This window comes from Zalophus californianus, chromosome X (assembly GCF_009762305.2).
Source record: "Zalophus californianus isolate mZalCal1 chromosome X, mZalCal1.pri.v2, whole genome shotgun sequence".
Lineage (NCBI taxonomy): Eukaryota > Metazoa > Chordata > Mammalia > Carnivora > Otariidae > Zalophus > Zalophus californianus.
In genome coordinates this window covers 38,893,303-38,920,130 of record NC_045612.1, presented here as the reverse complement: position 1 = coordinate 38,920,130, position 26,828 = coordinate 38,893,303, and the positions used below count along the sequence as shown (strand labels likewise).

Below are 26,828 nucleotides of genomic sequence, written 5' to 3'. Positions count from 1 at the left end.
CTTCTGGGGGAGATGGGGAGGAGTAAAGAGAGTTTGCATCAAAGACTCAGGAATAACAATGGCATTGGAGTTGTCAGTGCCAACAGTGGAAATAAGAAGACAGTGTGCCATGTCTTCAAAGTGCTAAGGGAAAATGATTTGATTGATTGATTGATTTTAACTAATCTCTACACCCAATGTGGGGCTCAAACTCACAACCCCGAGATCAAGAGTCACATACTCCTCCGACAGCCAGCTAGGAGCCCTAGAGAAAATGACTTTTTAAGCTAGATTTATATACTCAAACTATCAATCAATAGTGAAGATAGACTAATGACCTTCAGAGATGCAAAATTTCAAAAATTTACCTTCCATGTACCTTTCTCACTAGAGAATGTGCTCCACCAAAACAAGAGTAAACTGGGGGGGGGGGTGGGAAATGGGAGTCACAAGATTCATGAATAGTGGATTCAGCACAGAAAAAAAAAAAAGAGAAAGGGACCTTCCAGGGTGATAAAAAGGGAGATCTTAGCATAACAGTTGTGCAGAAGCTTTAGAGAGCAATAAGTTTAGATTGGAACAGGAGGACAGAGAGCCTCAGGAAAAACAAATGAAACTGATAAGGGTTTTTTACCATGTATAAAATTGTTCTGTGAGAACTCTACAGCTTTATCAGACAATGTGGAAAGACTTTGAAATTCAAATTAAGGTAAACAAATTTAAAAATAAAGCAATTATTAACCCCAGTAAAAGTCAAAAGTTACATGTAGAATGAATTATTACCGTAGTATACCACCTGGGTCAGCAATCAATGATATTTAGATAAGTATAATATTAAAAATACCAAACATGAATTTAACTAAAAATTGCGGTGTACCTATATTGATCTGAAGGAGCATAAGGAAGTATATAAGAGCTAAAAATACTCAACTCTAAGAGAAAGTCAACAAATAATGTCTAAATTTGATTAATCAAGGGGTGCCTGGTGGCTCAGGCCATTAAGCATCCAACTCTTGGTTTCGGCTCAGGCCCTGAACTCAGACTCATGAGATCAAGCCCTGCATCACGCTCGGTGCTCAGCACAGAGTCTGCTTAAGATTCTCTCTCTCCCTCTCCCTTTGCCCCTCTCCCATGCTCTTACCCTCTCTTTCTCTCTCTCTCAAAATAAATAATCTTTAAAAAAAAGAACAAAAAATAGGAGGGGGCGGAGCAAGATGGTGGAGGAGTAGGAGACCTAAATTTCCTCTGGTCCCAGGAATTCAGCTAGATAGGGATCAAACCATTCTGAACACCTACGAACTCAACAGGAGATCGGAGAGTAGAATAGCAACAACTCTCTAAACAGAGAAGCGACCACTTTCCGGAAGGTAGGACGTGCAGAGAAGTGAATCCGAGGCCATATTCAGGAGGATAGACGGCGGGGGAGGGGGTCTCTGTCGGCCGCTTCTGGCAAGTGATAGAGCCGCGGAGCACAAAATCGGAACTTTTAAGAAGTCCGCTCCGCGGAGGGACGTCGCTCCAGTGGCTAAACGGGAGGTGGAACCCTCGCCAGACAGCGTGGTCTCAGGACCCTTGGGGTCACAGAAAGACTGGGGGTGCCTGAGTGCGGCAGAGCTCCCAGGTATCAGCGCGGGGAAGCCGGCTGCAGAGACGGAGCCGAGGTGCGGGCTCTCAGCTCGGGGTTGCCATAAACTGTGATCCGCGGCCCAGTCGGGCCACTGCTCCTCCAGCAGGGACCCAACAAGCGGCAGATCCGGGGAGACTCCCCTTCCTCCCCAGGGAGGAGCGGTGCGGGAGCGCACCGCAGGGATCTGCTGGGTTTGGAGACTCCACACGGGGTCGGGTGCCAGAGATAGAAACACTCGGTCACAGGCCGGGTGAGCACGGAGTGCGGCCGGAGACCGGGGAGACGGGAGTGACTGACTGTTTTTCTCTGGGGGCGCACTGAGGAGCGGGGCCCTGAGTTCTCGGCTCCTCTGGGGAGGAGATTGGGAGGCTGCCATTTTCACTCTCGTCCTCCAAAGCTGTACGGAAAGCTTGCAGGGAACAAAAGCTCCAAGAGCAAAACCCGGGCAGATGACTTAGCCCGGACTGGCAAGGGCAGGGCCATTCGGCCTCCGGCAAAGACATTTGGGAACCATGGCAACAGGCCCCTCCCCCAGAAGATCAGTAAGAACAGCCAGCCAAGAACACGTTTACCGATCAATGAGAATGGCAGGACTCCAGCGCTAGGGGAATACTGCACGTAGAATTCATGGCTTTTTTCCCATGATTCTTTAGTCTTTCAAAGTTAATTTTTTTAACTGTCTTTTTTTTTCAATTTTTCTTTTTCCCTTTTTCAACCAACATCTTATCAGTCCCTTTTTTAAAAATTTTTTTTTTAATTTTTCATTTTTAGAGTCATATTCTATCCCTTCATTGTAGTTACCCTTATTTTTGGCATATATATGTGTGTGTGTGTGTGTGTGTGTGTGTGTGTGTTGTTCTCTCTTTAAAATTTTGAGATACAGTTTCTTCTAACAGATCAAAATATACCCTATATCTCTAGGGTATAGCTTTGTTCTAGTCTCCTGCCTGATCACAAACTCTCCATTTTTTTTTTCTTAAATCCTCTTCTTTCTTTTTTCAAACAACTTTTTATCTTACCAATGCCTTTTATAAAATCTTTTATAATTTTCATCTTTACAGTCATATTCCATCCCTTCATTGTATTAACCCTTATTTTTGTACATATATAAGTTTTTCTTTCTTTACAATTTTGGGATGCACTTTCTTCTAACAGACCAAAATACACCCAAAATCTAGTGTGTGGCACCGACCTATGCACCAGCCTGAACATATTTGATCATATGCTGGGTTTTTTTGTTTTGTTTTCTTCTGTTTTTGTTTTTATCTTTTTCTTTTTTTTTCGTTCTTTCCCTTTCTTTTCCCCCAGTTTCAGGTCTTTTCTGATTTGTTTAGAGTATATTTTCTGGGGACGTAGGTACCCTGTTAGCATTTTGTTCTCTCATTCATCTATTCTCCTCTGGACAAGATGACAAGATGGAAAAAATCACCTCAACAAAAAGAACAAGAGGCAGTACTGACTGCCAGGGACCTAATCAATATGGACATTAGTACGATGTTGGAACTAGAGTTCAGAAGGATGATTTTAAAGATACTAGATGGGCTTGAAAAAAACATGGAAGTTATTAGAGAAACCCTTTCTGGAGAAATAAAAGAACTAAAATCTAACCAAGTCGAAATCAAAAAGGCTATTAATGAGGTACAATCAAAAATGGGGACTCGAACTGCTAGGATAAATGAGGCAGAAGAGAGAATTAGTGATATAGAAGACCAAAGGATGGAAAATAAAGAAGCTGAGAAAAAGCGCTACACAACTACTGGATCACGAGGGCAGAATTCGAGATAACTGATACCATAAGACAAAACAACTTGGGATCCCAGAAGAAGAAGAAAGAGAGAGAGGGGCAGAAGGTATATTGGAGCAAATTATAGCAGAGATCTTCCCTAATTTGGGGAAGGAAACAGGCATCAAAATCCAAGAGGCACAGAGAACCCCTCTCAAAATCAATAAAAATAGGTCAACACCCCGACATCTAATAGTAAAGCTTACGAGTCTCAGAGACAAAGAGAAAATCCTGAAAGCAGCTTGGGAGAAGAGATATGTAACCTACAATGGTAGAAACATTAGATTGGCAACAGACCTATCCACAGAGACCTGGCAGGCCAGAAAGGACTGGCATGATATATTCAGAGCATTAATGAGAAAAATATGCAGCCAAGAATACTATATCCAGCTAGGTTGTCATTGAAAATAGAAGGAGAGATAAAAAGTTTCCAGGACAAAAACTAAAGGAATTTGCAAACACGAAACCAGCCCTACAAGAAATATTGAAAGGGGTCCTCTAAGCAAAGAGAGAGCCTAAAAGCAATATAGACCAGAAAGGAACACAGACAATATACAGTAAGAGTCACCTTACAGGCAATACAATGGCACTAAATTCATATCTTTCAATAGTTACCCTGAATGTAAATGGGCTAAATGCCCCAATCAAAAGACAGACGCTATCAGATTGGATAAAAAGACAAGACCCATCGATATGCTGTCTGCAAGGACTCATTTTAGACCCAAAGACACCCCCAGATTGAAAGTGAAGGGGTGGAAAGCCATTTACCATGCTAATGGACACCAAAAGAAAGCTGGGGTGGCAATCATTATATCAGACAAATTAGATTTTAAACCAAAGACTGTAATAAGAGATGAGGAAGGACACTATATCCTACTTAAAGGTCTATCCAAGAAGAAGATCTAACAATTGTAAATATCTATGACCCTAACATGGGAGCAGCCAATTATATAAGCCAATTAATAAGAAAAGCAAAGAAACACATCGACAACAGTACAATAAGAGTGGGGACTTTAACACCCCCCTCACTGAAATAGACAGATCATCTAAGCAAAAGATCAAAAAGGAAATAAAGACTTTAAATGACACACTGGACCAAATGGACTTCACAGATATATTCAGAACATTCCACCCCAAAGCAATGGAATACACATTCTTCTCTAGTGCCCATGGAATATTCTCCAGAATAGATCACATCCTAGGTCACAAATCAGGTCTCAACCGGTACCAAAAGATTGGGATCATTGCCTGCATATTTTCAGACCACAATGTTCTGATATTAGAACTCATTGACAAGACGAAAGTCAGAAAGAACTCAAATACATGGAGGCTAAAGACATTCCTACTAAAGAATGAATGGGTCAACCAGGAAATTAAAGAAGAATTAAAGAAAATCATGGAAACAAATGAAAATGAAAACACAACTGTTCAAAATCTTTGGGATAGATCAAAGGCAGTCCTAAGAGGAAAGTATATAGCAATACAAGCCTCTCTCAAGAAACAAGAAAGGTCTCAAATACACAGCCTAACCCTACACCTAAAGGAGCTGGAGAAAGAACAGCAAATAAAGCCTAAACCCGGCAGGAGAAGAGAAGTAATAAAGATCAGATCAGAAATCAATGAAATAGAAACCAAAAGAACAGTAGAACAGATCACCGAAATGAGGAGCTGGTTCTTTGAAAGAATTAACAAGATTGATAAACCCCTGGCCAGACTTATCAAAAAGAAAAGAGAAATGACCCAAATAAATAAAATCATGAAAGAAAGAGGAGAGATCACAAGGAACACCAAAGAAATACAAACAATAATAAGAACATATTATGAGCAACTCTATGCCAGCAAATTAGATAATCTGGAAGAAATGGATGCATTCCTAGAGATGTATCAACTACCAAAACCGAACCAGGAAGAGATAGAAAACCTGAACAGACCTATAACCACTAAGGAAATTGAAGCAGTCATCAGAAATCTCCCAACAAACAAAAGCCCAGGACCAGAGGGCTTCCCAGGGGAATTCTACTAAACATTTAAAGAAGAATTAATACCTATTCTTCTGAAACTGTTCCAAAAAATAGAAATGGAAGGAAAACTTCAAACTCGTTTTATGAGGCCACCATTACCTTGATCCCAAAACCAGACAAAGACCCCATCAAAAAGGAGAATTACAGACCAATATCCCTGATGAATATGGATGCAAAAATTCTCACCAAAATACTAGCCAATAGGGTCCAACAGTACATTAAGAGGATTATTTACCACAGCCAAGTGGGATTTATTCCTGGGCTGCAAGTTTGGTTCAACATCCACACATCAATGTGATACAATACATTAATAACAGAAAGAACAAGAACCATATGATCCTCTCAATATGTGCAGAAAAAGCATTTGACAAAGTACAGCATCCTTTCTTGATCAAAACTCTTCAGAGTATAGGGATAGAGGGTACATACCTCAATAACATAATAGCCATCTATGAAAAACCCACAGCGAATATCATTCTCAATGGGGAAAAACTGAGAGCTTTCCCCCTAAGGTCAGGAACACGGCAGGGATGTCCACTATCACCACTGCTATTCAACATAGTATTAGAAGTCCTATCAATCAGACCACAAAAAGAAATAAAAGCCATCCAAATCGGCAAAGTAGAAGTCAAACTCTCACTGTTTGCAGATGATATGATACTTTATGTGGAAAACCCAAAAGACTCCACCCCAAAACTGCTAGGATTCATACAGGAATTCAGTAAAGTGGCAGGATATAAAATCAATGCACAGAATCAGTGGCATTTCTATACACCAACAACAAGACAGAAGAAAGAGAAATTAACGATTCGATCTCATTTACAATTGCACCCAAAACCATAAGATACCTAGGAATAAACCTAACCAAAGAGGCAAAGAATCTGTAATCAGAAAACTATAAAATAGTTTTGAAAGAAAGAATGAAAGAAATTGAGGAAGACACAAAGAAATGGAAAAACGGTCCATGCTCATGGATTGGAAGAACAAATATTGTGAAGATGTCAATGCTACCTAGAGCAATCTATACATTCAATGCAATCCCCATCAAAATACCATCCACTTTTTTCAAAGAAATGGAACAAATAATCCTAAAATTTGTGTGGAACCAGAAAAGACCTCGAATAGCCAGAGGAATGTTGAAAAAGAAAAGCAAAGCTGGCGGCATCACAATTCTGGACTTCCAGCTCTATTACAAAGCTGTCATCATCCAGACAGTATGGTACTGGCACAAAAACAGACACATAGATCGATGGAACAGAATAGAGACCCCAGAAATGGACCCTCAACTCTATGGTCAACTAATCTTTGACAAAGCAGGAAAGAATGTCCAATGGAAAATAGTCTCTTCAACACATGGTGTTGGGAAAATTGGACAGCCACATGCAGAAGAATGAAACTGGACAATTTCCTTACACCACACACAAAAATAGATTCAAAATGGTTGAAAGACCTCAATGTGAGACAGGAGTCCATCAACATCCTAAAGGAGAACACAGGCAGCGACCTCTTTGACCTCAGCCGCAGCAAATTCTTCCTAGAAACATCGCCAAAGGCAAGGGAAGCAAGGTAAAAAATGAACTATTGGGTCTTCATCAAGAGAAAAAGCTTTTGCACAGCAAAAGAAACAGTCAACAAAACCAAAAGACAACCGACAGAATGGGAGAAGATATTTGCAAATGACATACCAGATAAAGGGCTAGTATCCAAAATCTATAAAGAACTTCTTAAGCTCAACACCCAAAGAACAAATGATCCAATCAAGAAATGGGCAGAAGAAATGAACAGACATTTTTCCAAAGAACACATCCAAACGGCCAACAGACACATGAAAAAGTGCTCAACTTCACTCGGCATCAGGGAAACCCAAATCAAAACCTCAATGAGATACCACCTCACACCAGTCAGAATGGCTAAAATTAACAATTCAGGAAACGACAGATGTTGGCGGGGATGCGGCGAAAGGGGAACCCTCCTACACTGTTGTTGGGAATGCAAGCTGGTGTAGCCACTCTGGAAAAACAGTATGGAGGTTCTTCAAAAAGTTGAAAATAGAGCTACCCTACGACCCAGCAATTGCACTACTGGGTATTTACCCCAAAGATACAAATGTAGGGATCCGAAGGGGTACGTGCACCCCAATGTTTATAGCAGCAATGTCCACAATAGCCAAACTGTGGAAAGAGCCAAGATGTCTATCGACAGATGAATGGATAAAGAAGTGGTATATATATATATATACAATGGAATATTATGCAGCCATCAAAAAGAATGAAATCTTGCCATTTGCCATGACATGGATGGAACTGGAGGGTATAATGCTGAGCGAAATAAGTCATTCAGAGAAAGGCATGTATCATATGACCTCACTGATATGAAGAATTCTTAATCTCAGGAAACAAACTGAGGGTTGCTGGAGTGGTGGGGGGTGGCAGGGATGGGGTGGCTGGGTGATAGACACTGGGGAGGGTATGTGCTATGGTGAGCGCTGTGAAGTGTGCAAGACTGTTGAATCACAGATCTGTACCTCTGAAGCAAATAATACATTATATGTTAAAAACAAAAAAAGAAGAAGATAGCAGGAGGGGAAAAATGAAGGGGGGAAATCGGAGCGGGAGACGAACCATGAGAGACGATAGACTCCGAGAAACAAACTGAGGGTTTTAGAGGGGACGGGGGTGGGAGGATGGCTTAGCCCGGTGATGGGTATTAAAGAGGGCACGTTCTGCATGGAGCACTGGGTGTTATATGCAAACAATAAATCATGGAACACTACATCAAAAACTAATGATGTAATGTATGGTGATTAACATAACATAATAATAAAAAAATATATTCTCTCTGCTTCTCCTTCTGTCCCTCCCCATGCACTCCCTCTCAATAATTAATAAATAAGTTGATTAATCAAGAGATATCAAAAGAGAGAGACCAGTGGCAGTATGGTATTTACAAACCCAGAGGTAAATCCCTGAATACAGAGCTAAAAGACAAGAAAGTGGTTGCTTCTGATGAAAGGCGGGGGGAGGCCTAGGAACTGCTTTGTTGTTGACACAAACTTTTTAGCATTTCTTAACCTTTAAAACTATGTGCACATATTACTTTGACAGTGTTTGGTTTTACTTTTTAAAGAAGTAAGGGCATAAATTAAAAGAGATTGCAAACCACTACTATAGGCAATATAGCCTATCCATAGAAATTTCAATTCCACTGGAAGTTATTGGGCAAGAGAGAAATACAGCCATGTTTTTCATACATTTGTTTGTTCATTTACTATCTCTCTCACTGGAATTTACACCCTATAAGATCAGGAACAAGAGATGTGCTAGTAAATAACTATGAGAAGGAAAATAACTCTTACTTGTATCATTTACCAATTTCTGTGGTGTAAATACTCCCGATGCCTGGTTTCTAGCTACCAACACAATGTCACTAAACACAGAACTGGGAAAAGGTGCACACCATCAGCTTTTGTAAACTGGCTCCAACATACCACTGACAAAAATCTTGCCTTGTTTACTGTTCCATCTGGAGTTTAACATAATGCATGGCACATGGCAGGTGCTCAGCAAATAATTGTTGATCTCTTGACTGAACAGGGCAAAAACAACAGGAGCCCAGGGACAAGAAAACAATGCACTACATCATTTGATCTAAGAAAATACCGTTTGGAATTCTGAAAGCAAAATAATCTTGAAAGCTGAAACTATTGAGAGATTTTTTGCCAGGAATCAGAAAACTTCAAGACTAGGGGGCTGAAATCAGATTGTAACTTAGATGGTAAGTATGAGGTCATTCTGGCCCCATGGAAGAAAAAGTGGAAAAGGAAGGTAGCTGTGAGCCAGACATTCTGCGAGTTACCTTACACGTGTGATTTGTTTAAATCTTTGCAATAATCCCAGAAGATGTAGATCACTAACCCATTTTACAGATGGAAAAACTGAGACTCAAAAAAGTGTAAGTAATTTGCCCAAGGACACACAGCTAGTAAGAGTGGGATCTTGGGATTTCAACCCAAGTGTGGCTAACTCTTTATCATATGCTCTTTCTGCTATACCAGCTGCCTTCAAAAAATTTAGCAAACTAATTTTAGGTAAAAGGGGGTTTTGTTTTTCAAAATCTGAAGATAATTGTCTCATCCTTCTCTCAATCTTTGGTTAGGAGGGTATACCTTAGGCACCTGCAAAGTGGGGGGTGGAAATGCATCCAAATAAGCTGTTTTATAAGATCTAGATTCTTTGTTTTAGCTCTATTTTCTTGTCTAAAGCAGAGTGCAGGCTGCCTAGCAACCAAGATAATGGTGTCTTTTTTTCCCCTTGCCTTAATTACCTTATGTTTTCCACAAGCACAAAGAGATTGGATCAAATATTAAGAGTAGAAGGTCTGAGTTTTTTGTATCAAAATATCTGTTCATATGTATGTATGATTTACAATACACACACACACACATCTTTCTCCTTCCCTCAATTTCGTGATTAAAGTAAAAAGACTTAGTCTGTATCGATGTGGTGCCATATCATTGGCTAAAAAAAGTACAAAAATTCACCATCTCTTTGTTTGCCTATAAATATACCAAGCAACTGGTTTGAGCAACAATTCTTAGCAATTTGAGGGATTCTTGCAATTCTTGACCAAACTGACCATTTGCTTTTAAACATGTGTGTGTCTCCTAAAAGAAAGATTTTTTATAAACATCTCAGTAGCAATCAAGTTCAAAATCTGCCCTGTTAATATCTCTGCTAGTTACTTTTTTATTAGAACAAGAATCAGCAAAATCTTTGTTATCCATACTTAAACTAAACCTAAGTCTTATCTGAATCATTTGTTCAGAGGCAGAAGCAGTCCACAGGATAAAGAAATAAAGGGTGGATATAAAGGAGAATATCATGGAGAACGTGAGTGTTAGACACAATCAGCTGCCTACCTGACAGCCTTCTTCCCTGCTAACAGAATTTCAATTCTGTTCACATTTTTCCAACAGCCATAGGGTCGATCATGATGGTCTTGTTCCTCTTTCTAAAGTATTGATTTAGGTATGCATATGAGACATGAATGTGATCAGGAAAGTATGGAGAGAAGTCTGCTTGAGGAGCTTCTGGGAAAGATTTCCTCACTCTTAAAAAGAGGCACAAGAGAGAGTCATTCCCCATTTTTATCTGGAGACCATTCCACCTATAATATGTGATGTCTGGAACTGTGGCAGCCATCATGGGACCATAAGACCAACCAAATCACGGTGGCAAGACAGCATGCTATGGCTTGTAAAGTGGAACGATGAGTCGAACTTGGTTCATTGATAACATCATTGAGCTGATGAATTAACTGCCCCTTGAGCACCCATACCTTCAAATTTTGAAAAGAAAAATCACTTGGGCCATTTTGTGTTGAACAGTCTATTACTTATAGCCAGAAGCATTATAACTTACACTATGCTAGCAAATGCTAGAACTTTTAATCCTACTTATGTGTTATTCTAAATACTTCTAAAAATGACTGCCGTCTTCTACATCTAGCCTCCAACCTATACAAACCCCCTCTGTATTTTTTCAAATCTAACCGGTATTTTTGGCCTCACCACCTTCTTCCCATATTCCTTGTCTTTTTTGGATGTTTCCTCTTTATTTTTGTCTTTCTTTTCTCTGCTTTCTTCCCCTCCCTACTCCTTTACCTTTCTCCAGCCCTTAAGTGTCTGTGATTTGAATCTGAAATGTTTATACATATATTCATTTATACACATGTAAATATCATGTCTCGCATATTTTAAGGGAAGAATTCTTCCCCATTCCAAATGATTCCTTTCATACCGAGATAGCTCTACTAGCAAAAACACATCTGACCTCTCTTCATCCCCTTATTCATTCCTATCCACAAAGGAGGAGTGACTTACCTTACTGGTTAATTTGGAAGGAAAATTAAAGATGTGTGGCCCAGCCCCTCCTAACTTCTTTCTCTTGGGAGCCAGCTACCTATAGGAAGCCCACACCCACTATGCTCCTCTGGGCTGTACATTTTACAAAAGGCATGCCTTTGTGGTGCCAGAATATGGTGGTCCTGCAATGCTGCTGACTAGGTGAAGTCTGGGTAATCCTCAGATTCAGTACTGGGAAGCTCGAATGCCTACAAACAGAAGCCGCATTCTCTAATACCAGTCTTATCAATAATGAAGTTAATATGGTCTCATACACCAGCTCTCTTTTATTTTGAATGGATTTAGAACTATTCAAACCAGCTGAACTTGGATCAGAAATAAGACTTCTCTAGCTCCCTTGAACAGCCCTAATATATATAAAAGCTTTGTTCTCCTGTTCTTAAATATATTTTATTTATTCTTCATGGCTGCATGCTGTCATTGTGGGCAGCTTGACAATAAAAAAAAATGCTTCAACAATGTGCCTTTGTTTTATAAATGTTTTCTGCAAACAAAAGGTGTTTTTAATTTGTGCGTGGTTGCCTGCTTTTGATTGGGTTGCCTGTAGAATAGAGGTTTTCATAGGAACAATAGTGACCTTCCTGATGTTTGAGGGCCTCTGCTTATGATAACTTGTAAATCTTCACTTACTTGATCTGACTCCAGCTTCTCAGGAATTTCATGTCTAGCTGCTGCCTCAGTATAGGCTTGATAGAAGGTCTTTTCTTGGGACTCCATTGTAATGGTCAACACAGCATCGTAGGCTTCCCGGAGTTTTGGGTTGTTCCTCAGGACCTGGTAGGGGGTATGCTTATAAGGTAAACTGTAGAGCAGGGCATCATAGGGAACAAAGACATAGGTTCCATCAGTCATTTTCAGATCATGAGCCCATTCCAAGAGATGCGTCTGAGTTTCTCCCCCAATCAAGGCTGAATGCATACACATGATGATTACTGAAACCAACAAAGCAGGGAGGTTATGGCAGTAATATGTTAGTAAAATAGAATTCCAAAAACCACAGAGGGAGAAATAAATAAATGTGTTATAACCAACTGGTAAATGATTTATATCTTATGCCTCTAAGATGATCAAGATGTTGAAACCCTGAGCTAAGGCTGAGGTATGTTCAGGGACTCTGGATTAGGCATAGGGACGACACAGATACGTATATAGACTGCAGAGCCTACTACTAGACAGGAACAAGAACAAATTTAGCAAATGGGAGGTAGCATAATGAACAGGCTTTGGGATTGGAAGATTCAGGTTTATATCTTAACATCGCTAATTATTGTTAGCTGTATACCCTTAGGTAAATTGCTTTACCTCTCTCTGCCTCGTTTATAAAATGGAGATCATAAATATGTACTTCATGCGGTGGTAGTGATGACTGAAGGAGCAATTCGTATAATGGGCTTAGCACATAGCACTCAAAAAATAGTAGTTATTATTAGTACCTAAGAATAAGAAGGCTAGAGGGAGAGGATGGGGGACATTCTCAGAGCCACCACTGCTACTTATTGCCTGGCTCCTGCAAACATAATTCCAATAGATTTTGCACAACTCTTCCCACCCTTACCATGGCCATTATAGACAATGAGTGGCCCTAGCTCACACTGACCTCTAAATGCTAATAATATTATGGATGATATGTTCAACTTTTAAAAATCTAACTTCCCTATAATTGGAATTACTTTGCAGTCTATTTAATTCTTCCTAGACTTATGAAACTATGTTGTTTGGCAAGGCCATGCTAGAACAGAGTGGATTAGAGGAGGCCACGGTTGAAGAATGGCAGCAAGATCATGAGACTGAAAGTCTTCTATCCAATTTCGCCCTTGGCATGCTAAATGAGTTTAGTTTAAGCCCACTTGTGCTTCAGTGCCCACATCTTTAAAATGTAGATTCCAAAGCATTTCACAGGTACATTGAGTAGTTTAATTAGATAATGCCTGGCAAGTATTCTGAGCTCCTTGAAGAAAGGCAAAGGTCCTATTGCTATTGGTAAATATTAATTATACATGCTTACATGGAACCTTTAATCTCAGGGACCGAATACGCTTAACTATGTTCAATGACTGGTCTTTGGCATTTACATATTTCTTCCTCTATTTCCAAGATCTTTTTTTACACTGGTTAAATACCCCCAGAAACTTTCCCCTTTGACTTAGAGCTGATACCTTTCAGTTTTTTTAAGGTGTAACTAGCAAGTTATGAAGATGATTTAAATCACGTGCACGCACACACACATACAGTGTAACTTTGAGTTTTCAAATAACCATTAGTTCCTTCAATATAATTGCCCTAAGAGGTTTTTACATGTATTCTGATCCTTAAATGTTCCTTCAAATACTCTGGGATATCTTTGGAACTAGTTCATGAGCCACACAAGGAATTCAGCCTCCTTTGTTCATAATTACATCTTGCATAATGGATAAATGGGGTGCCAGAGAGGTTTGACAAGCAAAGAGCTGGATTTAGAAGGAAAATCTAGAACCAAAGACATCTAAGTCCCTAAATTTGGTTACACCATTAAACGTGAATCAGTTTGGTCAAATTAGTCCAGTAACAGGTCCACTGAGGGGGAGAAATGTGTTAAGTCAGTTGTTTCAGTTAGTTGGCCAGTTAGTCCACCAGGATCCTTAGCAAGCAAGTCAATATTGGCATCTTCAACAAAAACAGAGATTAGGTGACTGGACCAAGATTCCCCAACAGAGATAAAATTTTATTTACTACATGTCAAGGAATATTAAAAGTACTTCACTAGATGGAAGGTTAAATGGAATTAAGTGCTTTGTGTTGGTTGAAACACAGCAAATAATTTAACATACACTATGTGCAGTGGGTGCCATGGTGTACCACCCAGCTGCACCCTTCACGACTGAAGCACTCATTCTCCTAGCTGCTGGGGGTGGGGCGGTGTTAGGAGATGATAGCTAACACCTCTCTGGGAACTGCCCTCAGCTGAGGAGAGCCACCTCTCCCAAGGTCACACCACTTCAGAAGTGTGCTGGAGCTGGCTGGTGCTGGTTCACAAGAGTCTGTGGTTAAATTTTCAGGGATTTTGTGCCCTAGTCAGTGTCAGACTGATAGCTTGAAATTGGGCATGGTGGGGGTAATTATGGAAATCACTCCATGAAAATTGGCAAACATTACAAATCAGGGCTATTTTCCTTCGACGAACCAGTTATTAAACAATCATTATCACATTGTACCCCTTTCTCGGCATCAGCCTGTCCCCAATGACTGGTCAAGGACTGTGTCTTATTTATCTCTGTATCCTGGTACATCTTATGCACCCAATGAACATTGTTTAAACGAATGCCTGAAAAATTCAGAGAGGTTGTACACTTAGGTATCTTTTGTAGGTTCCTTGAGATGGAGAGGCATGGTCATATTTGGATTGTTAGTATGGAGAAACAAGTTGAAGTAATATTTACTGAGCAGGTAAATTCTACCATACTTGTCCTTAATGCTTAGTGTCATTAATTATGCTCAAGACCTTACCCTCAACCTTAATCTCTCCTTGTAATTTTTCTTTCATTGGCCCATACTAAGGATATCTTAGACAAAGAGTCAGAATTGTTATGACTGGAAAGACTCTTTGAGACCTACTAGTTCCTTTCCTTCCCCTCATTATTTTACAGATGAGAAAATGGAAGCCTCGAGAAGGTATGATCACAGTCTCCTCCATTTTTTGCATGGCAAGACCTTGCCATTGAACATGACTAAAGTAGAAAGCATAAATACTGAATTCAAACAACAGCATCTTAATTTAATAGATTGAGTGCTTTGTGAACAGGGATTTGTGGATGCATCTGTTCTACATGATGATTTTACTAAATAGCTTTATTATCTCAAAATTACATTCATTAAAATGGGATTTTACCTGTAAGTTGTTGTCAGGAAAGGATTAGTGGACAGAAACCTTAAATCCTAGACAAGGCCTGGGTCAATGGGTGATCATTGAATAATACTAATTTGTAAGTTTCCATCCTGATTGTTAACAGTCAGCCACTCTATAGCCAAAACAAGGATCAGGAGATACATCCTGCTGAGATCCCAGCTCACCACAATATGATACTAGCACTTTCTCTAAGCTTCCTGAACCCCACCCAAGACATCCAGTGGCTATGTCTTCATACTGTGGTACCCACTAGGGCAGGCTGTCCAGGACTTTCTCTTTCACCCTCAACACTAGCAGCAAGAAACATCATGAAACTCCAGGAGAAGTGTATTACTAAGTCGCTCAACTCCTACTTTTCTTCTTATATTGAAATATTCTGTCTGATAGTTCCTTGAGATAGAGGAACTGTGTTTCTCAGAAGGCAAGGTTCACTTCTTTATTTCTCACAGATTACTGGCTATAGAGTCCTTAGTGGAGGAAAACAGGCTCAGTCTCACACCTAAGTCCTTAGTCCTTAGGAGTCGTATTCATACTGTGAGCCCACAGTATTGCTCCCAATCCACAGAAACACCCCCCTCTGAATTCTACTGTTCTTTATCTTCATTTTAACCCTTTTGTGACATCTCCTATCACTGACATTTATTTTAACCTATTTCGTTTTAACAAATGTTTAGAGAGGGGGGAAGGTACACAAGCCAGAGGAAGGGAGGGGACATGCTCTGTGATTTACCCCAAGTCTCACATTCCCCCCAGGGTTCAGCCATCTGGCCATACATTTCTGTGAAAGAAGTACATCCGGACCCTCTTCCTGCCAGCTTTCTTCTACTCGGTCTATAAAATGGATTCATAAGAAGAGAGGAGGAGGCTCTGGAATCTGTTTCCAAGCTCCGCCCCCCAGTGTGATTGGCTGCAGGCGGCTTCAAAACACAATGTAAGAACGTGGCACTGGGCGATGTGTGATTGTTTCTATCAGCTAAGGGTACCCCCACCCCGACACACACATTTTTGGCTTTAAGTCCAGAGACCACCACCTACATCAGATCGTGTTTTCTCATACCCAATAAAACTGGTACTGCAAGTGCATTTATTGCTTTCACATCGCTGCCCAGCTTGAGATAAGTTTTTAATATTTCTCCACACCTTGCGACATATGTTGTCTTCAAATTTTACAACTGCTACACAGATAAGGCCTCTTAAATGTTGAAAGCTTAGATGTAGGATGCCTCTTTAGAGACTTCCTCTTGTGCTGAGTCTTCAATAATTTTATCATTACTGATATCGGACCCATTCATGAGACCAGGTGGTCTTTCACCATTTACATTTACTTACACTTATCCATACCAAATCCTATACCAAATGCCCTATCAACACGAAGGCTCTTAGCCACAGTATTATCAGTACCACTGTTGTTATTACTGTAGGAAAATAAGGCCAACACCAGCTACCTTGGGGTGCTTTCAAAGAATTTCATCAGTAGACCCAACAATTAAGAAAGAGAAATGGAAGAGCTGAATTATACACCTTATATGGCACACACACTCTCAAGTGAGTATGCTTTGGGGACATACCTCAGGTAGACAGGAGGCAGTAGAGTATAAGTCTTTCATTAGACCAGTGGTTCTCCAAGAGTGATCCCTGGACCAGCAGCACGGGCACCACTGTGAACTGGTTAAAAATGCAAATTCTGGGGATGCCTGTGTGGCTCAGTCTGCTGAGCCTCTGCCTTTGGCTCAGATCATGATCCCAGCATCCGGGGATCAAGCCCCACATTGGGCTCCATGCTCAGCGGGGAGCCTGCTTCTCCCTCTCCCTCTGCCTGCCTGCCTGTCTGCCTACTTGTGATCTCTTTCTCTTTCTCTGTCAAATAAATAAAATCTTTTTTAAAAATGCAAATTCTGGGGCCCTTCCCCAGGTTTTCTTCCTTCCTGAACCAAAAACTCTGAAATCTGTGTTTTTTTCATCTTTTTTATTGTTATGTTAATCACCATATATTACATCATTAGTTTTTGATGTAGTGTTCCATGATTCGTTGTTTGTGCATAACACCCAGTGCTCCACGCAGAATGTGCCCTCTTTAATACCCATCACCAGGCTAACCCATCCCCCCACCCCCTCCCCTCTAGAACCCTCAGTTTGCTTTTCAGAGTCCATCATCTCTCATGGTTCATCTCCCCCTCTGACTTACTCCCCTTCATCTGTGTTTTAACAAGCCCTCCAGCAGATTCTGGTAAACACCAATGTTTGAGAGGCACTGCTTTGGACCAACCTGAGTACATAGCCCGCTTTCCCATTCACTAGCTGTGTGACATTTGGCAAGTTATTTAACCTCTTTCGGCCTCTGAAATCTCATCCATAAAGTGTGTTAAATAATAACCTTATTATATAGGGATGTTGCAAGAACTGAATGAGATGGTCTGTACAAAGCCCTTGCAAAATGACTAGTATGCAATAAACTCTCAGGAAATATTAGCTATTACCAATGTTGCTATTATTTCTTTGACTTTTTTTAATGTACAATAATCTTCAATAGGTGGGAAGAGGCTAGCCAGATCCCTGGCAATAACATAGTAATAAGGTTTTCAATTTCGGACAAACAAGAGAAGACCATTCTGTGTCCTATTTACTGAATATCATATTGTAATGAAGCATTCCTAATTTGAAAGGATTTAAAGGCATCCCCAATGGTTCAACAATCCGGTAAGCCCAAATGGAAAGGATTTCACAGTCAGCCAAGCATCCATAGGCAAAAAGGTGATGAGAGGAGAGGAGAATTTGAAATAGCCTTTTGAAAAGTTCTCCAAAGAGCTTTTCAGTGGGGCCTACTGCTAACCTTTGTGAGAATTAGCAAAAACAAAACAAAACAAAACCAAAAAACCTCTTCTGGGTAATTGCAATCCAACAGGTGCTCCACCTGGTGAGTTGATGCTCTTTTATACCATAGGATCAAAACTTCCACCAGGGCTCATTTTTTAAGTAGAGAATAAACTGGATTTTGGCCCTCCTGCCCACTCAGCTAGATCCCCTGGTGCCAGACACAACCTCCATAAGCATGTACAGCAGCCCTGACTGTAAATTGAGGCCTTTTGTCTTTGATTACTATCTTTCCTATTTGACTTTGTCAGAAACAAAGATTATTGGTAATTGCTTCTGAAGCTTCAAGGAAAGGAGCCGAGCATCTGGGACAGGCCGAATCTCCCCTTCTCTGGGACTTCACTTACCCCATTGTTTGTTGTTAAGAAGGCCTACACCTACCTACTTGTGATGTGAGGCTCACAGGTGTTGTAAAACTTGAAAGGAAATACCTATCTTCTGGGTAATCCTGAGGATTAAATGAGATTAAATATATGCAAATACCTTGTAAACTGTAGAGAGCTGTTCACATGTAAAGTGGTATTATGGTTGCTTTCATTGTCTCTATGGCAGCATCTAATAACACCCCTGCTGTTTCCCATCCAAAGAGCCCACAGCCATTATTATTGCTATTATCATCTTTACTATTAAATGTTAGTACTGCCTCGGTATTGTGTAAGCACAATTTAGACCTGAGAAACACAGTTCTTCTGACTCCAGTGAGGTGCCAGTGATACTTCTTAATTGGAAACCTAAATTTACAGAAACGAGAAGCCATCTCTCCCCTTCCTCCCCACCACCATTCCTCCATACCACCACCACACGGAGCTGGGATCACTGTTGTTGTGAGCAGCAGATCGGACAAAAACCATCTTTCAACTATTTTTATTACTGCCAGATATCGCTGGGCCTCTCTGAAGGAAAGGATCCATTTCCACCGCATTTTGTACATCACAAAAGGTCCTCCTCTGAAGGTTCGGGTGGGGGCCCACAGTGTAAGGAGTAGCCTCATATCCAGCAGAATAGGGAAGAGGCTCAGCTGAGCTCACACAAAAAGCTTAGTGCCTTTTCAATCAAGATAAATAACAGCTAGGAATACTTCAGCTGTCTCAGCCCGACCAGATAAGAGGGGCTAGAAAAATCAGCCAGAGATTTGATCCGGTATATGCTGTGCTTCATGTGTTGTAACCTTCCTCACAGCCCTGCTGCCCCAGCCCATATTCACTGGCCTCTGGCTCAGTTTCTCACCAGATCTCCCACTTTCTATTGGGACAGGAAATGGGCCCTATATCCCAGGCCGCTTGGTTCAAGTCCTGATAGTCTATTTGTGTTCATACTCTGGATCCTGTTTCTCATGCTCCTACTGGCTGGGACACTGTTCTCACCCAACAACAAAGCTATCTTACTTTGACTCACTACACTTCCGCAACTCCTAGCGTCACACCCCACCCACCGCTTTGGCGTGCCCTCAGATGCCACCAACTGGCTGTACCAAATGTGAGCACCGCACACCTTTGGATACTCCACACTGTCAGAGGTCATACTCAGGCCACAGCCCAGCTGATGGCTCAGTTACCCTGCTCCCCACCCCTACCCACATTCTGACTCCTGTCTCTGAGGTCCCAGAATGCCCCATCTGAGTCTGCCTATGTTTTGTCAGAAACCAGAGGCAAAATCCTGCAGTGCAGAGCTTTGTCTTTGCTCCCTTTTCTCTCCCTTTCTGAGTCCCTACTTCACTTCCCCTTGCTGTCCTCCCTACCCAGGGTCGGCCTCTGTTCCATAACCACAGACCTTCCTCTCTAGGCTTCTCCCCCACCCCATCTTAAAACTTCCATTCCTTTAATGGGCTGATGCAGACTGTTATAAAGAAAGCAATCTGATTAAACAAAGTTATATTAAGACAAAAATGACTGGCAACCTAAAGTAAGGAACATTTATTTGCATTTTCATTAACTTAAACCAGTGGTTCCTTTTTTAAAAAAAGATTTTATTTATTCATTTGAGAGAGAACGAAAGCGAGAGAGATCACAGAGGGAGAGGGAGAAGCAGACTCACGGCTAATGGAGAGCCTACTGTGGGGTCGATTCCAGGACTCTGAGATCATGACCCAAGCAGAAGGCAGATGCCCAACCGACTGAGCCACCCAGACGCCCCTAAAGCAGTGGTTCTTAACCCTGGCTACATTTTACATGCACTTGGGAGGCTATTGAAAATACCTCTGCTGGGGGCCCACTGCAGACCACCAGAATCTCTGGAGGTGGCATTCTGGCACCAGTCATTTTGGAAAAGATGTCCAGGTAATTCTAGCGTGCAGTCAGAGTGAGAACCATCGACCTAAAGGGATGGATCTCGAAGAGTAAGGCAAAGATATGTACATTTGCTACCTCTCTGCCTCAAAGGATTTGTGGGTTAGCACTCAATCCTAACTTCTCTCAGTCTGACAGCCCAAAGAGTTTCAGAGCCTGGATTTATTTAACATTTCATGGTAGAGGCCAAAATGTCATTTCAAAGAGTATACTATTTAGAATGGGCGGGATGTGAAACACTCATGGAATGTAAGCTTGCAGGAGACACTGGGCTTCGTGAAGATTTGTAACATATTCTAAAGTTATGATACTAAATCTGTGAGCCTGTTTCTGGCATGACTCCTCCCTGGAAAGGGTTTTATATCTTTCAAAATAATTCTGTGCTCTGCTTTGAAAGTATCAAGCTCTATTATGAAGTAATCAGAGCCACACTGATTGCTTAACATTACAGGATCTTGCAGACCGGAGCTGGAAGCGGACTACTGTAGTTCCAGGAACTAAAACTTCTTGCCCTCATCTTCCCACAATGATCATAATTAAGGTCCAAGACTGGTGACACTTGAACCTTAAAATGGGCTTCTGTGTATAGGCCAGGCTAACCCGGACCATTCTCTAACAAACCCATTGTTATGTTAAGAAAATGACTGGGACCAGGACAAATCCTAGCAGTAATCAATTTGACAAGTAGTTTCTGAGCTGTCCGTTCTCAAGCGGTGGAGTGGCCTGCAATGGGGAAATGAGCAGTGTTCCCACAAATCACTGCCACTTTCTGGAAAAAAGTCGAGCCTTAAAAAACTGGAATAAAAAATATCGAAACCAAGTGCCACAAGGGCTTGGCAATAAGAATAAGTAAGAGACATCGGATTCAAGAGGACCAGGAAGGGTTCCTCTTCCCCCAGATCTACTCAGCTCACTCTGGTGATGGTAGCTTTGCTGGGTCAGCCCTTTGCTTCATGCTTTGTCCATTGTCTCTGCAAGAATCACCTTTGAACATCAACCTTCTCTTGGAAGGGGAAAGGTTAAAATCTGGGCTGTCTCCTCATTTTAATATGTTTTTATTTATCAGCTAGGTCCCTCCGAATCAGCTAGTTGTGTGCTGCAAACAGATAAGCCCTGTTTTGGGGGGCCCAGGGGGGGAGGCAGAGGAGAGAAGGGGGATGTACACTGTGGAGTCCAGAGAAGACAGGTTCCAAGTGAAATGTGATGAAGCAGGTGACAAGAATGGACCAAAATGGAGCCATAAGAGCACCCCTCTTTGGCTGATCTGAAACTACTGGGGTCCTAAAGGCATGGGGGGGTGGCTCCCGTGATGCTGAGAGTAGGCACTGGGACCGAAGGGCATTTTAACCACCGAGTTCTTTGTACCTTTATCTCGTTCATAAAGGAGGTTCCCTTGAAGCTGGACGGTCTTGGAGCCTGAGTGTGAGTGAAAGAGGGAGGCCGCCTGAAAACCCGGGGAGTAATGTGCTCTCCTAGGGTGCGAGGGTAGGAGACCTTTTGGAGATTGTAATACTACCCCCGCCCCGCAAGCCACGTTTAAACCTCAGCGGGGAGAAAGCACTCACTGCGAATTCTGTCAGCCTGGCGAATCTGCTGAAGAACTTTCCCAATGCTGTGGCTGTCTTGTCCTGTGGTCAGGACGACCCCTACAGGTAGGCCATGGCTCTGAAGAGCACTTGCGACTCGGTTGGCGGTGTGCACCCAAAGGTCTTCAGCGGAGGAAATGACTCCTGCGTGAGCCCACTGGAAGTGCTTCATGACCGTTACCAGCACCCGGATGGGCGAAGGGATTGTCCGAGAAAAGGTCGGGTGGCTGTTTTGATTGTCTAATTCGTAATTCACACAAGCCCAAGAAAAAATCCCTTTGTTCCAACCGTTTGCCAGGAGCGAGGCGGCCTCGCAGTAGCCAGGATTGGCAGGGCCTAGAAATCCTGAGGCCATCTGGTGGTGAGAAATGAAACTGGAAAGGGCTCGGGCAGTCTGGCAGTCTTCATTGAGAATCACATATTCAAAAGAGTAACCCGGGTCAAACGATGGGTCCCTGTTGATCCGCTCAATGGCTAATCGAGCAGCAACCTCAGGCAGAGCCTTTGAGAACAACGGATCACAAGCCCAAGGGCCCACTACCCCTATCTTGTAAGGGGGCGCCCACACCTGCTGTGGGATGGTCGTGAGGGCCAGGAGGCGCAAGCACCACAGGAGCTTGAAGGCTGCAAGGCCATGGTGTCTTCGCTGTCTTCTGGGAGCCGCACACCAGAGCATAAGGCGACAAAGAGGCCAGGGTCCCAAACACATAGCCCTCCTGCTTCCAGCAAGCTAGTGAAGAAATATTGGAAGGTTAGTCTGCTTTCCTGAGATGGACCGTGGTGTTTCCAAATGTCTGTCAATTAGAAGGAAAAATTCATTACTTGCCTTATTCCTGAAGCTTCTGGAAAGATTCATTACAAAAGAATGGCAAGGAATGGCAGTACCCAAACTGAAAGTTTCTTCCCACTACCCTGACCAAAACGCCTCTTCTTATACTGCCTGTACTCATCTCAATAGATGGCACCTCCACATCCACCATTGGCCCCCTTGCTCCAGTCAGAAACCTGGTAGTCAGCTGAGATTCTGCCTTCTTCTCTGCCCCCACATTCAATCTATCACCAAGTCCTGTTGATTCAACTTCAGCAATAGCTACCCGCCTCACAGCATTTTGAGGATTACACGAATAAACATACAGCAAGTGCTTATGACAGGGTCTGGCATATTTTTAGCATTATATTAGCGATATTACTATCATTATCATTATTATAGTTTAAAATGTGCTCATTTTCCTCCACCATAATGCCTCTTGGAGAGAGACACAGATAAAAACCAATAATGGCAATGCAGAGTAAAAATATAGTATGATTTGGGGCGCTTGGGTGGCTCAGTCATTAAGTGTCTGCCTTCAGCTCAGGCCATGATGGGATCGAGCCCCGTGTCAGGCTCCCTGCACCGCGGAAAGCCTGCTTCTCCCTCTCCCACTCCACCTGCTTATGTTCCCTCTCTCGCTGTCTCTCTCTCTGTCAAATAAATAAAATCTTTAAAAAATATACAGTATGATTTAAGTAGTTCAGCAGAGGAAGATAGGATCACCCAAACTCCAATTTCATGGAAGGTGAGGAGGGAGAAGGGACTGTCTCTCCAACTTGAGTATTGGAAGAAAGGTTAGCCAGGTTAATGGGGTTATGAGGGGGTTGGTGCTAAGGGCCTTCCAGGCAGAAGGAACAGAGTACAGTAAGACCCAGAGGTTTTTTTTTTTTAAATGTTTTTATTTTTTTAAAGATTTTATTTATTTGATTGAGAAACAGAGAGGGCACTAGCGGGGAGAAGGGCAGAGGGAGAGGGACAAGCAGATTCCCCGCTGAGCGCAGAGCCCTACTCGGGACTCGATCCCAGGACCCTGAGATCATGACTTGAACCAAAGTCAGACACTTAACCAACTGAGCCACCTAGGCACCCCTAAAAATTATTTTTAAAGAAAAGGATCTGTTAGATACTTGGAATTCCAAGACATTTGTTCTGCTCAAATCTATGATGTCAGCTAAGGCAAGGGACGGGTCACCAAGAGTCTTATATGCCATTCATAGGTTTTTAGATTTAATCCTGTAGACAATAGTTTTAAGCAGAGAAATGGCATAATCAGATTTCATTTTTTAAAAGATTGCTCAAGGAGCAATGTGATGAACAGGTTGGAAGTGGGTAAGACTGGAGGCTTCCAGGTTGGAAGCTGTTGTAGTAATCGCATATGGGAACTGATGACAGACCAAGAGAGGGGTGGTGAAGATGTAAAAGAATGGAGACAAACTCCACCAAGATTAGAAAATGTCAAGGAGATTAAGAAAGTAGGACCAACAACAACTCGGTGACTGACAGGATGGAGAAGGTAAGGAGAAAAAGGACTCTGGGGTGATTTTGACCTTTTCAGACCTAGGCAACTGGTTGGAAAATGATACAAGTCTCTGAGATAGGAACACTAGAGGAAAGGGATGGAGATATAACACATTCAATTAGTCATGGTGAACTGGTAATGTCTGTAGAATATACAAGAGGCAATACCCAGTGGACAATTTGACACACTGGATCTCATCATAGAACGCTGAGCTAGAGATAGAAATGTGAGTGTAATCAATTGATAGAGGATAATGGAAGACATGTAGAAGATTGGCAAAAGAGAGTTGTGAGGTAAAGAAAGAAGACAGGACAAAACCCTGAGAATCCATGTCACTTAAAGGTCAGGAAGAGAGGAAGGAGGTCATAATGAAAACTTACATGACAAGTCCAGGGAGACAGCAACATCCAAGAGACGGGGTGGTACCTTACAATCCAAGGGAGATGAAGCTTGGAGGATGAAAAGTGTTTAGCCCATCTCACACTCTACTGAGAAGTCAAGTAAGCTAAAAATAGAAAAGGATCTGTTCATTGGATCTGGATTCAGAGTAAGGCTGCGAGTTAAGGGACCACAGTGAGTCAAAAATGAATGGGAATTAACGGAGTCAGTAAATGTAGAGAACTCTTTAAAAGTGATGCATGCAAAGACTTTCTCCATCTAGCCCTTGCCTTTATATCCCCATTGCCCACTGTTTTCACCTGATGCTGCAGTAAATTTCCTGCAGTTCTACAAACATATATCACATAGCCTGTCAGGCATAGGAAAATGCCATTCCTTCTGCCTGGAATTCCCTCTTCCCTCCTCTCACATTACACTCCTGTGTTCTGATGAACTTTACCTTCAAGACCCAATTGAAGTCTTCCCTCCCCTGTTGTAGCCTTGGTTAACACTTTCAGATTGAGTTCATTGTTTTTTTCCATCTGTGCCTCATACTTATACCCATTAGGGAAGGTGTCACTCTGATTTATAAATTGCCCCTATTTCTGGTCTCTATTGTGACATGGATACTGTTGGATATCTCCACATATATGGGACCTCATACTTTCAACCACAAAGGATGAGCAATAACAAGCCCAACTCCCTATGGGGAACAGAGCCCACTGGATTGGGAGCTCCTAGAGGTCTTCTTCATAGTCCTAATGCCTAGCCAAGTTCCCAATACAGTAGCTATCAGATAAATGTTTGTGAAATGAATTTAAAAAACATTAAGGTTGATCCAAGATCAGAAATAACCTCACCAGACATAAGAAGATGAATGAATTGCTTAGGGGGGGGGGAGATGTTAATGATGAAAATCCTTAGTGAATTTTTAATTCTAACCAAAGATCAAAATAATGGCATGTATCTCTCTTCAGGGCTGATAATCAGTGCTGGTGTGTACCAGTCAAGCTCAACTGGTTGTTTATTACCGGCAAAAATTTTGCCTGTGTCAGCCCTGTTGGTTATTATCTTGAGTCTCATTTCTAATTTTGTGGGAAAGTCTGATTCCTCAAGAGACCAGTCAGGGGCACACATGCAGGATCTTAAAGACCTACCACAATAGTATACCCCAACATTTGTAACCAGGTGAAAGTGGGTTAAATTGAGGGTCAAGAAAGACTTAGGGAGGAAATGTCTCACAAAACAGCCTGATCCAGAGGCTGAAGTGTGTATATAATGGAGAAGGGAAACTTCCAACTTTGCTTTGGGGGTAGTGGAAAGGTGGTTCTGGGCTGATTATATCCATAAGGTCCTCAAATCTATTCCTAGACCGTCAGAGTAATCTAGCCCCAATCTCCATTCCCCCAAATAGATTTATTCTATGTGCCGACTGTGTTGAAGGCGTGAGGGTGAGATTCACAATGGATGAGGTATGAGATGTAGACTTAGCCTACAAAGAGCTCCCAGCCCAACACTACAAGTTGAGCTCTCTACTCAAGAGCTCACATGCTTCTCTTCCCACTCTCCCCCAACCCAAATCTTTTATCTGTCATGGCAAAACTTGGGAGCCAGGGCGCTCTCAGGGTAGCATGTGAGAGGTTCTTATTTCTGGTCTGAACTGTGACAAGGTTATTGAACTTGATGATATCTCTGTCCTTAGAGGACCTCGCTCTTTCAACCACTAGGAGTGGACAACAGAGAGGGTGACTCTGTATGGGGAAGAGAGTCCTGTTCACAAGCAAGAGGGCAAAGAGGCCAACCAATGGCCTCTTCTCCCCCAAACGCACCCAGTTTTGTGAGTTCTCTCCCAGAAGTGGTACATTTAAGCCAGAAATTAGCATTTGGATAACAAAGGCTAAGATTTACTGAGTTCTTGCTATGTATCAAACACTGGGCTAAACTCACGTATTATCTTATTGCCCAAAACTCAATCAAAAGGAAAAAATTCACCATCACCCTTTGAGGCAGGTACCATTATCACCTACACTTAACAGATGAGGAAACAGAGGCTCAGAAAGAAGTAACTTGCCTGAGGGCACACTGTGGTAGAATGGGGATTTGCACCCCAACTGATTAAGCACTAAAATAGACTGTTGACTGCCCCTAATCTGTGAAGTCAC

At 42.0% G+C, this 26,828-nt stretch overlaps 1 protein-coding gene across 1 annotated transcript in view; it reads right to left on the bottom strand.

Moving 5' to 3' along the window:
- Nucleotides 1-22,667, bottom strand: part of GUCY2F (guanylate cyclase 2F, retinal) — a 93,454-nt gene extending 70,787 nt beyond the window's left edge. Inside the window, exons 1-2 of the mRNA XM_027608799.1 lie at nucleotides 21,938-22,667; nucleotides 11,964-12,265 (exon numbers count right to left, since the gene is read on the bottom strand). Coding sequence (XP_027464600.1) covers nucleotides 11,964-12,265; nucleotides 21,938-22,667 — 1,032 coding nt within the window. The remainder of the gene's footprint in view (nucleotides 1-11,963; nucleotides 12,266-21,937) is intronic.
- Nucleotides 22,668-26,828: the final 4,161 nt, after the last annotated feature.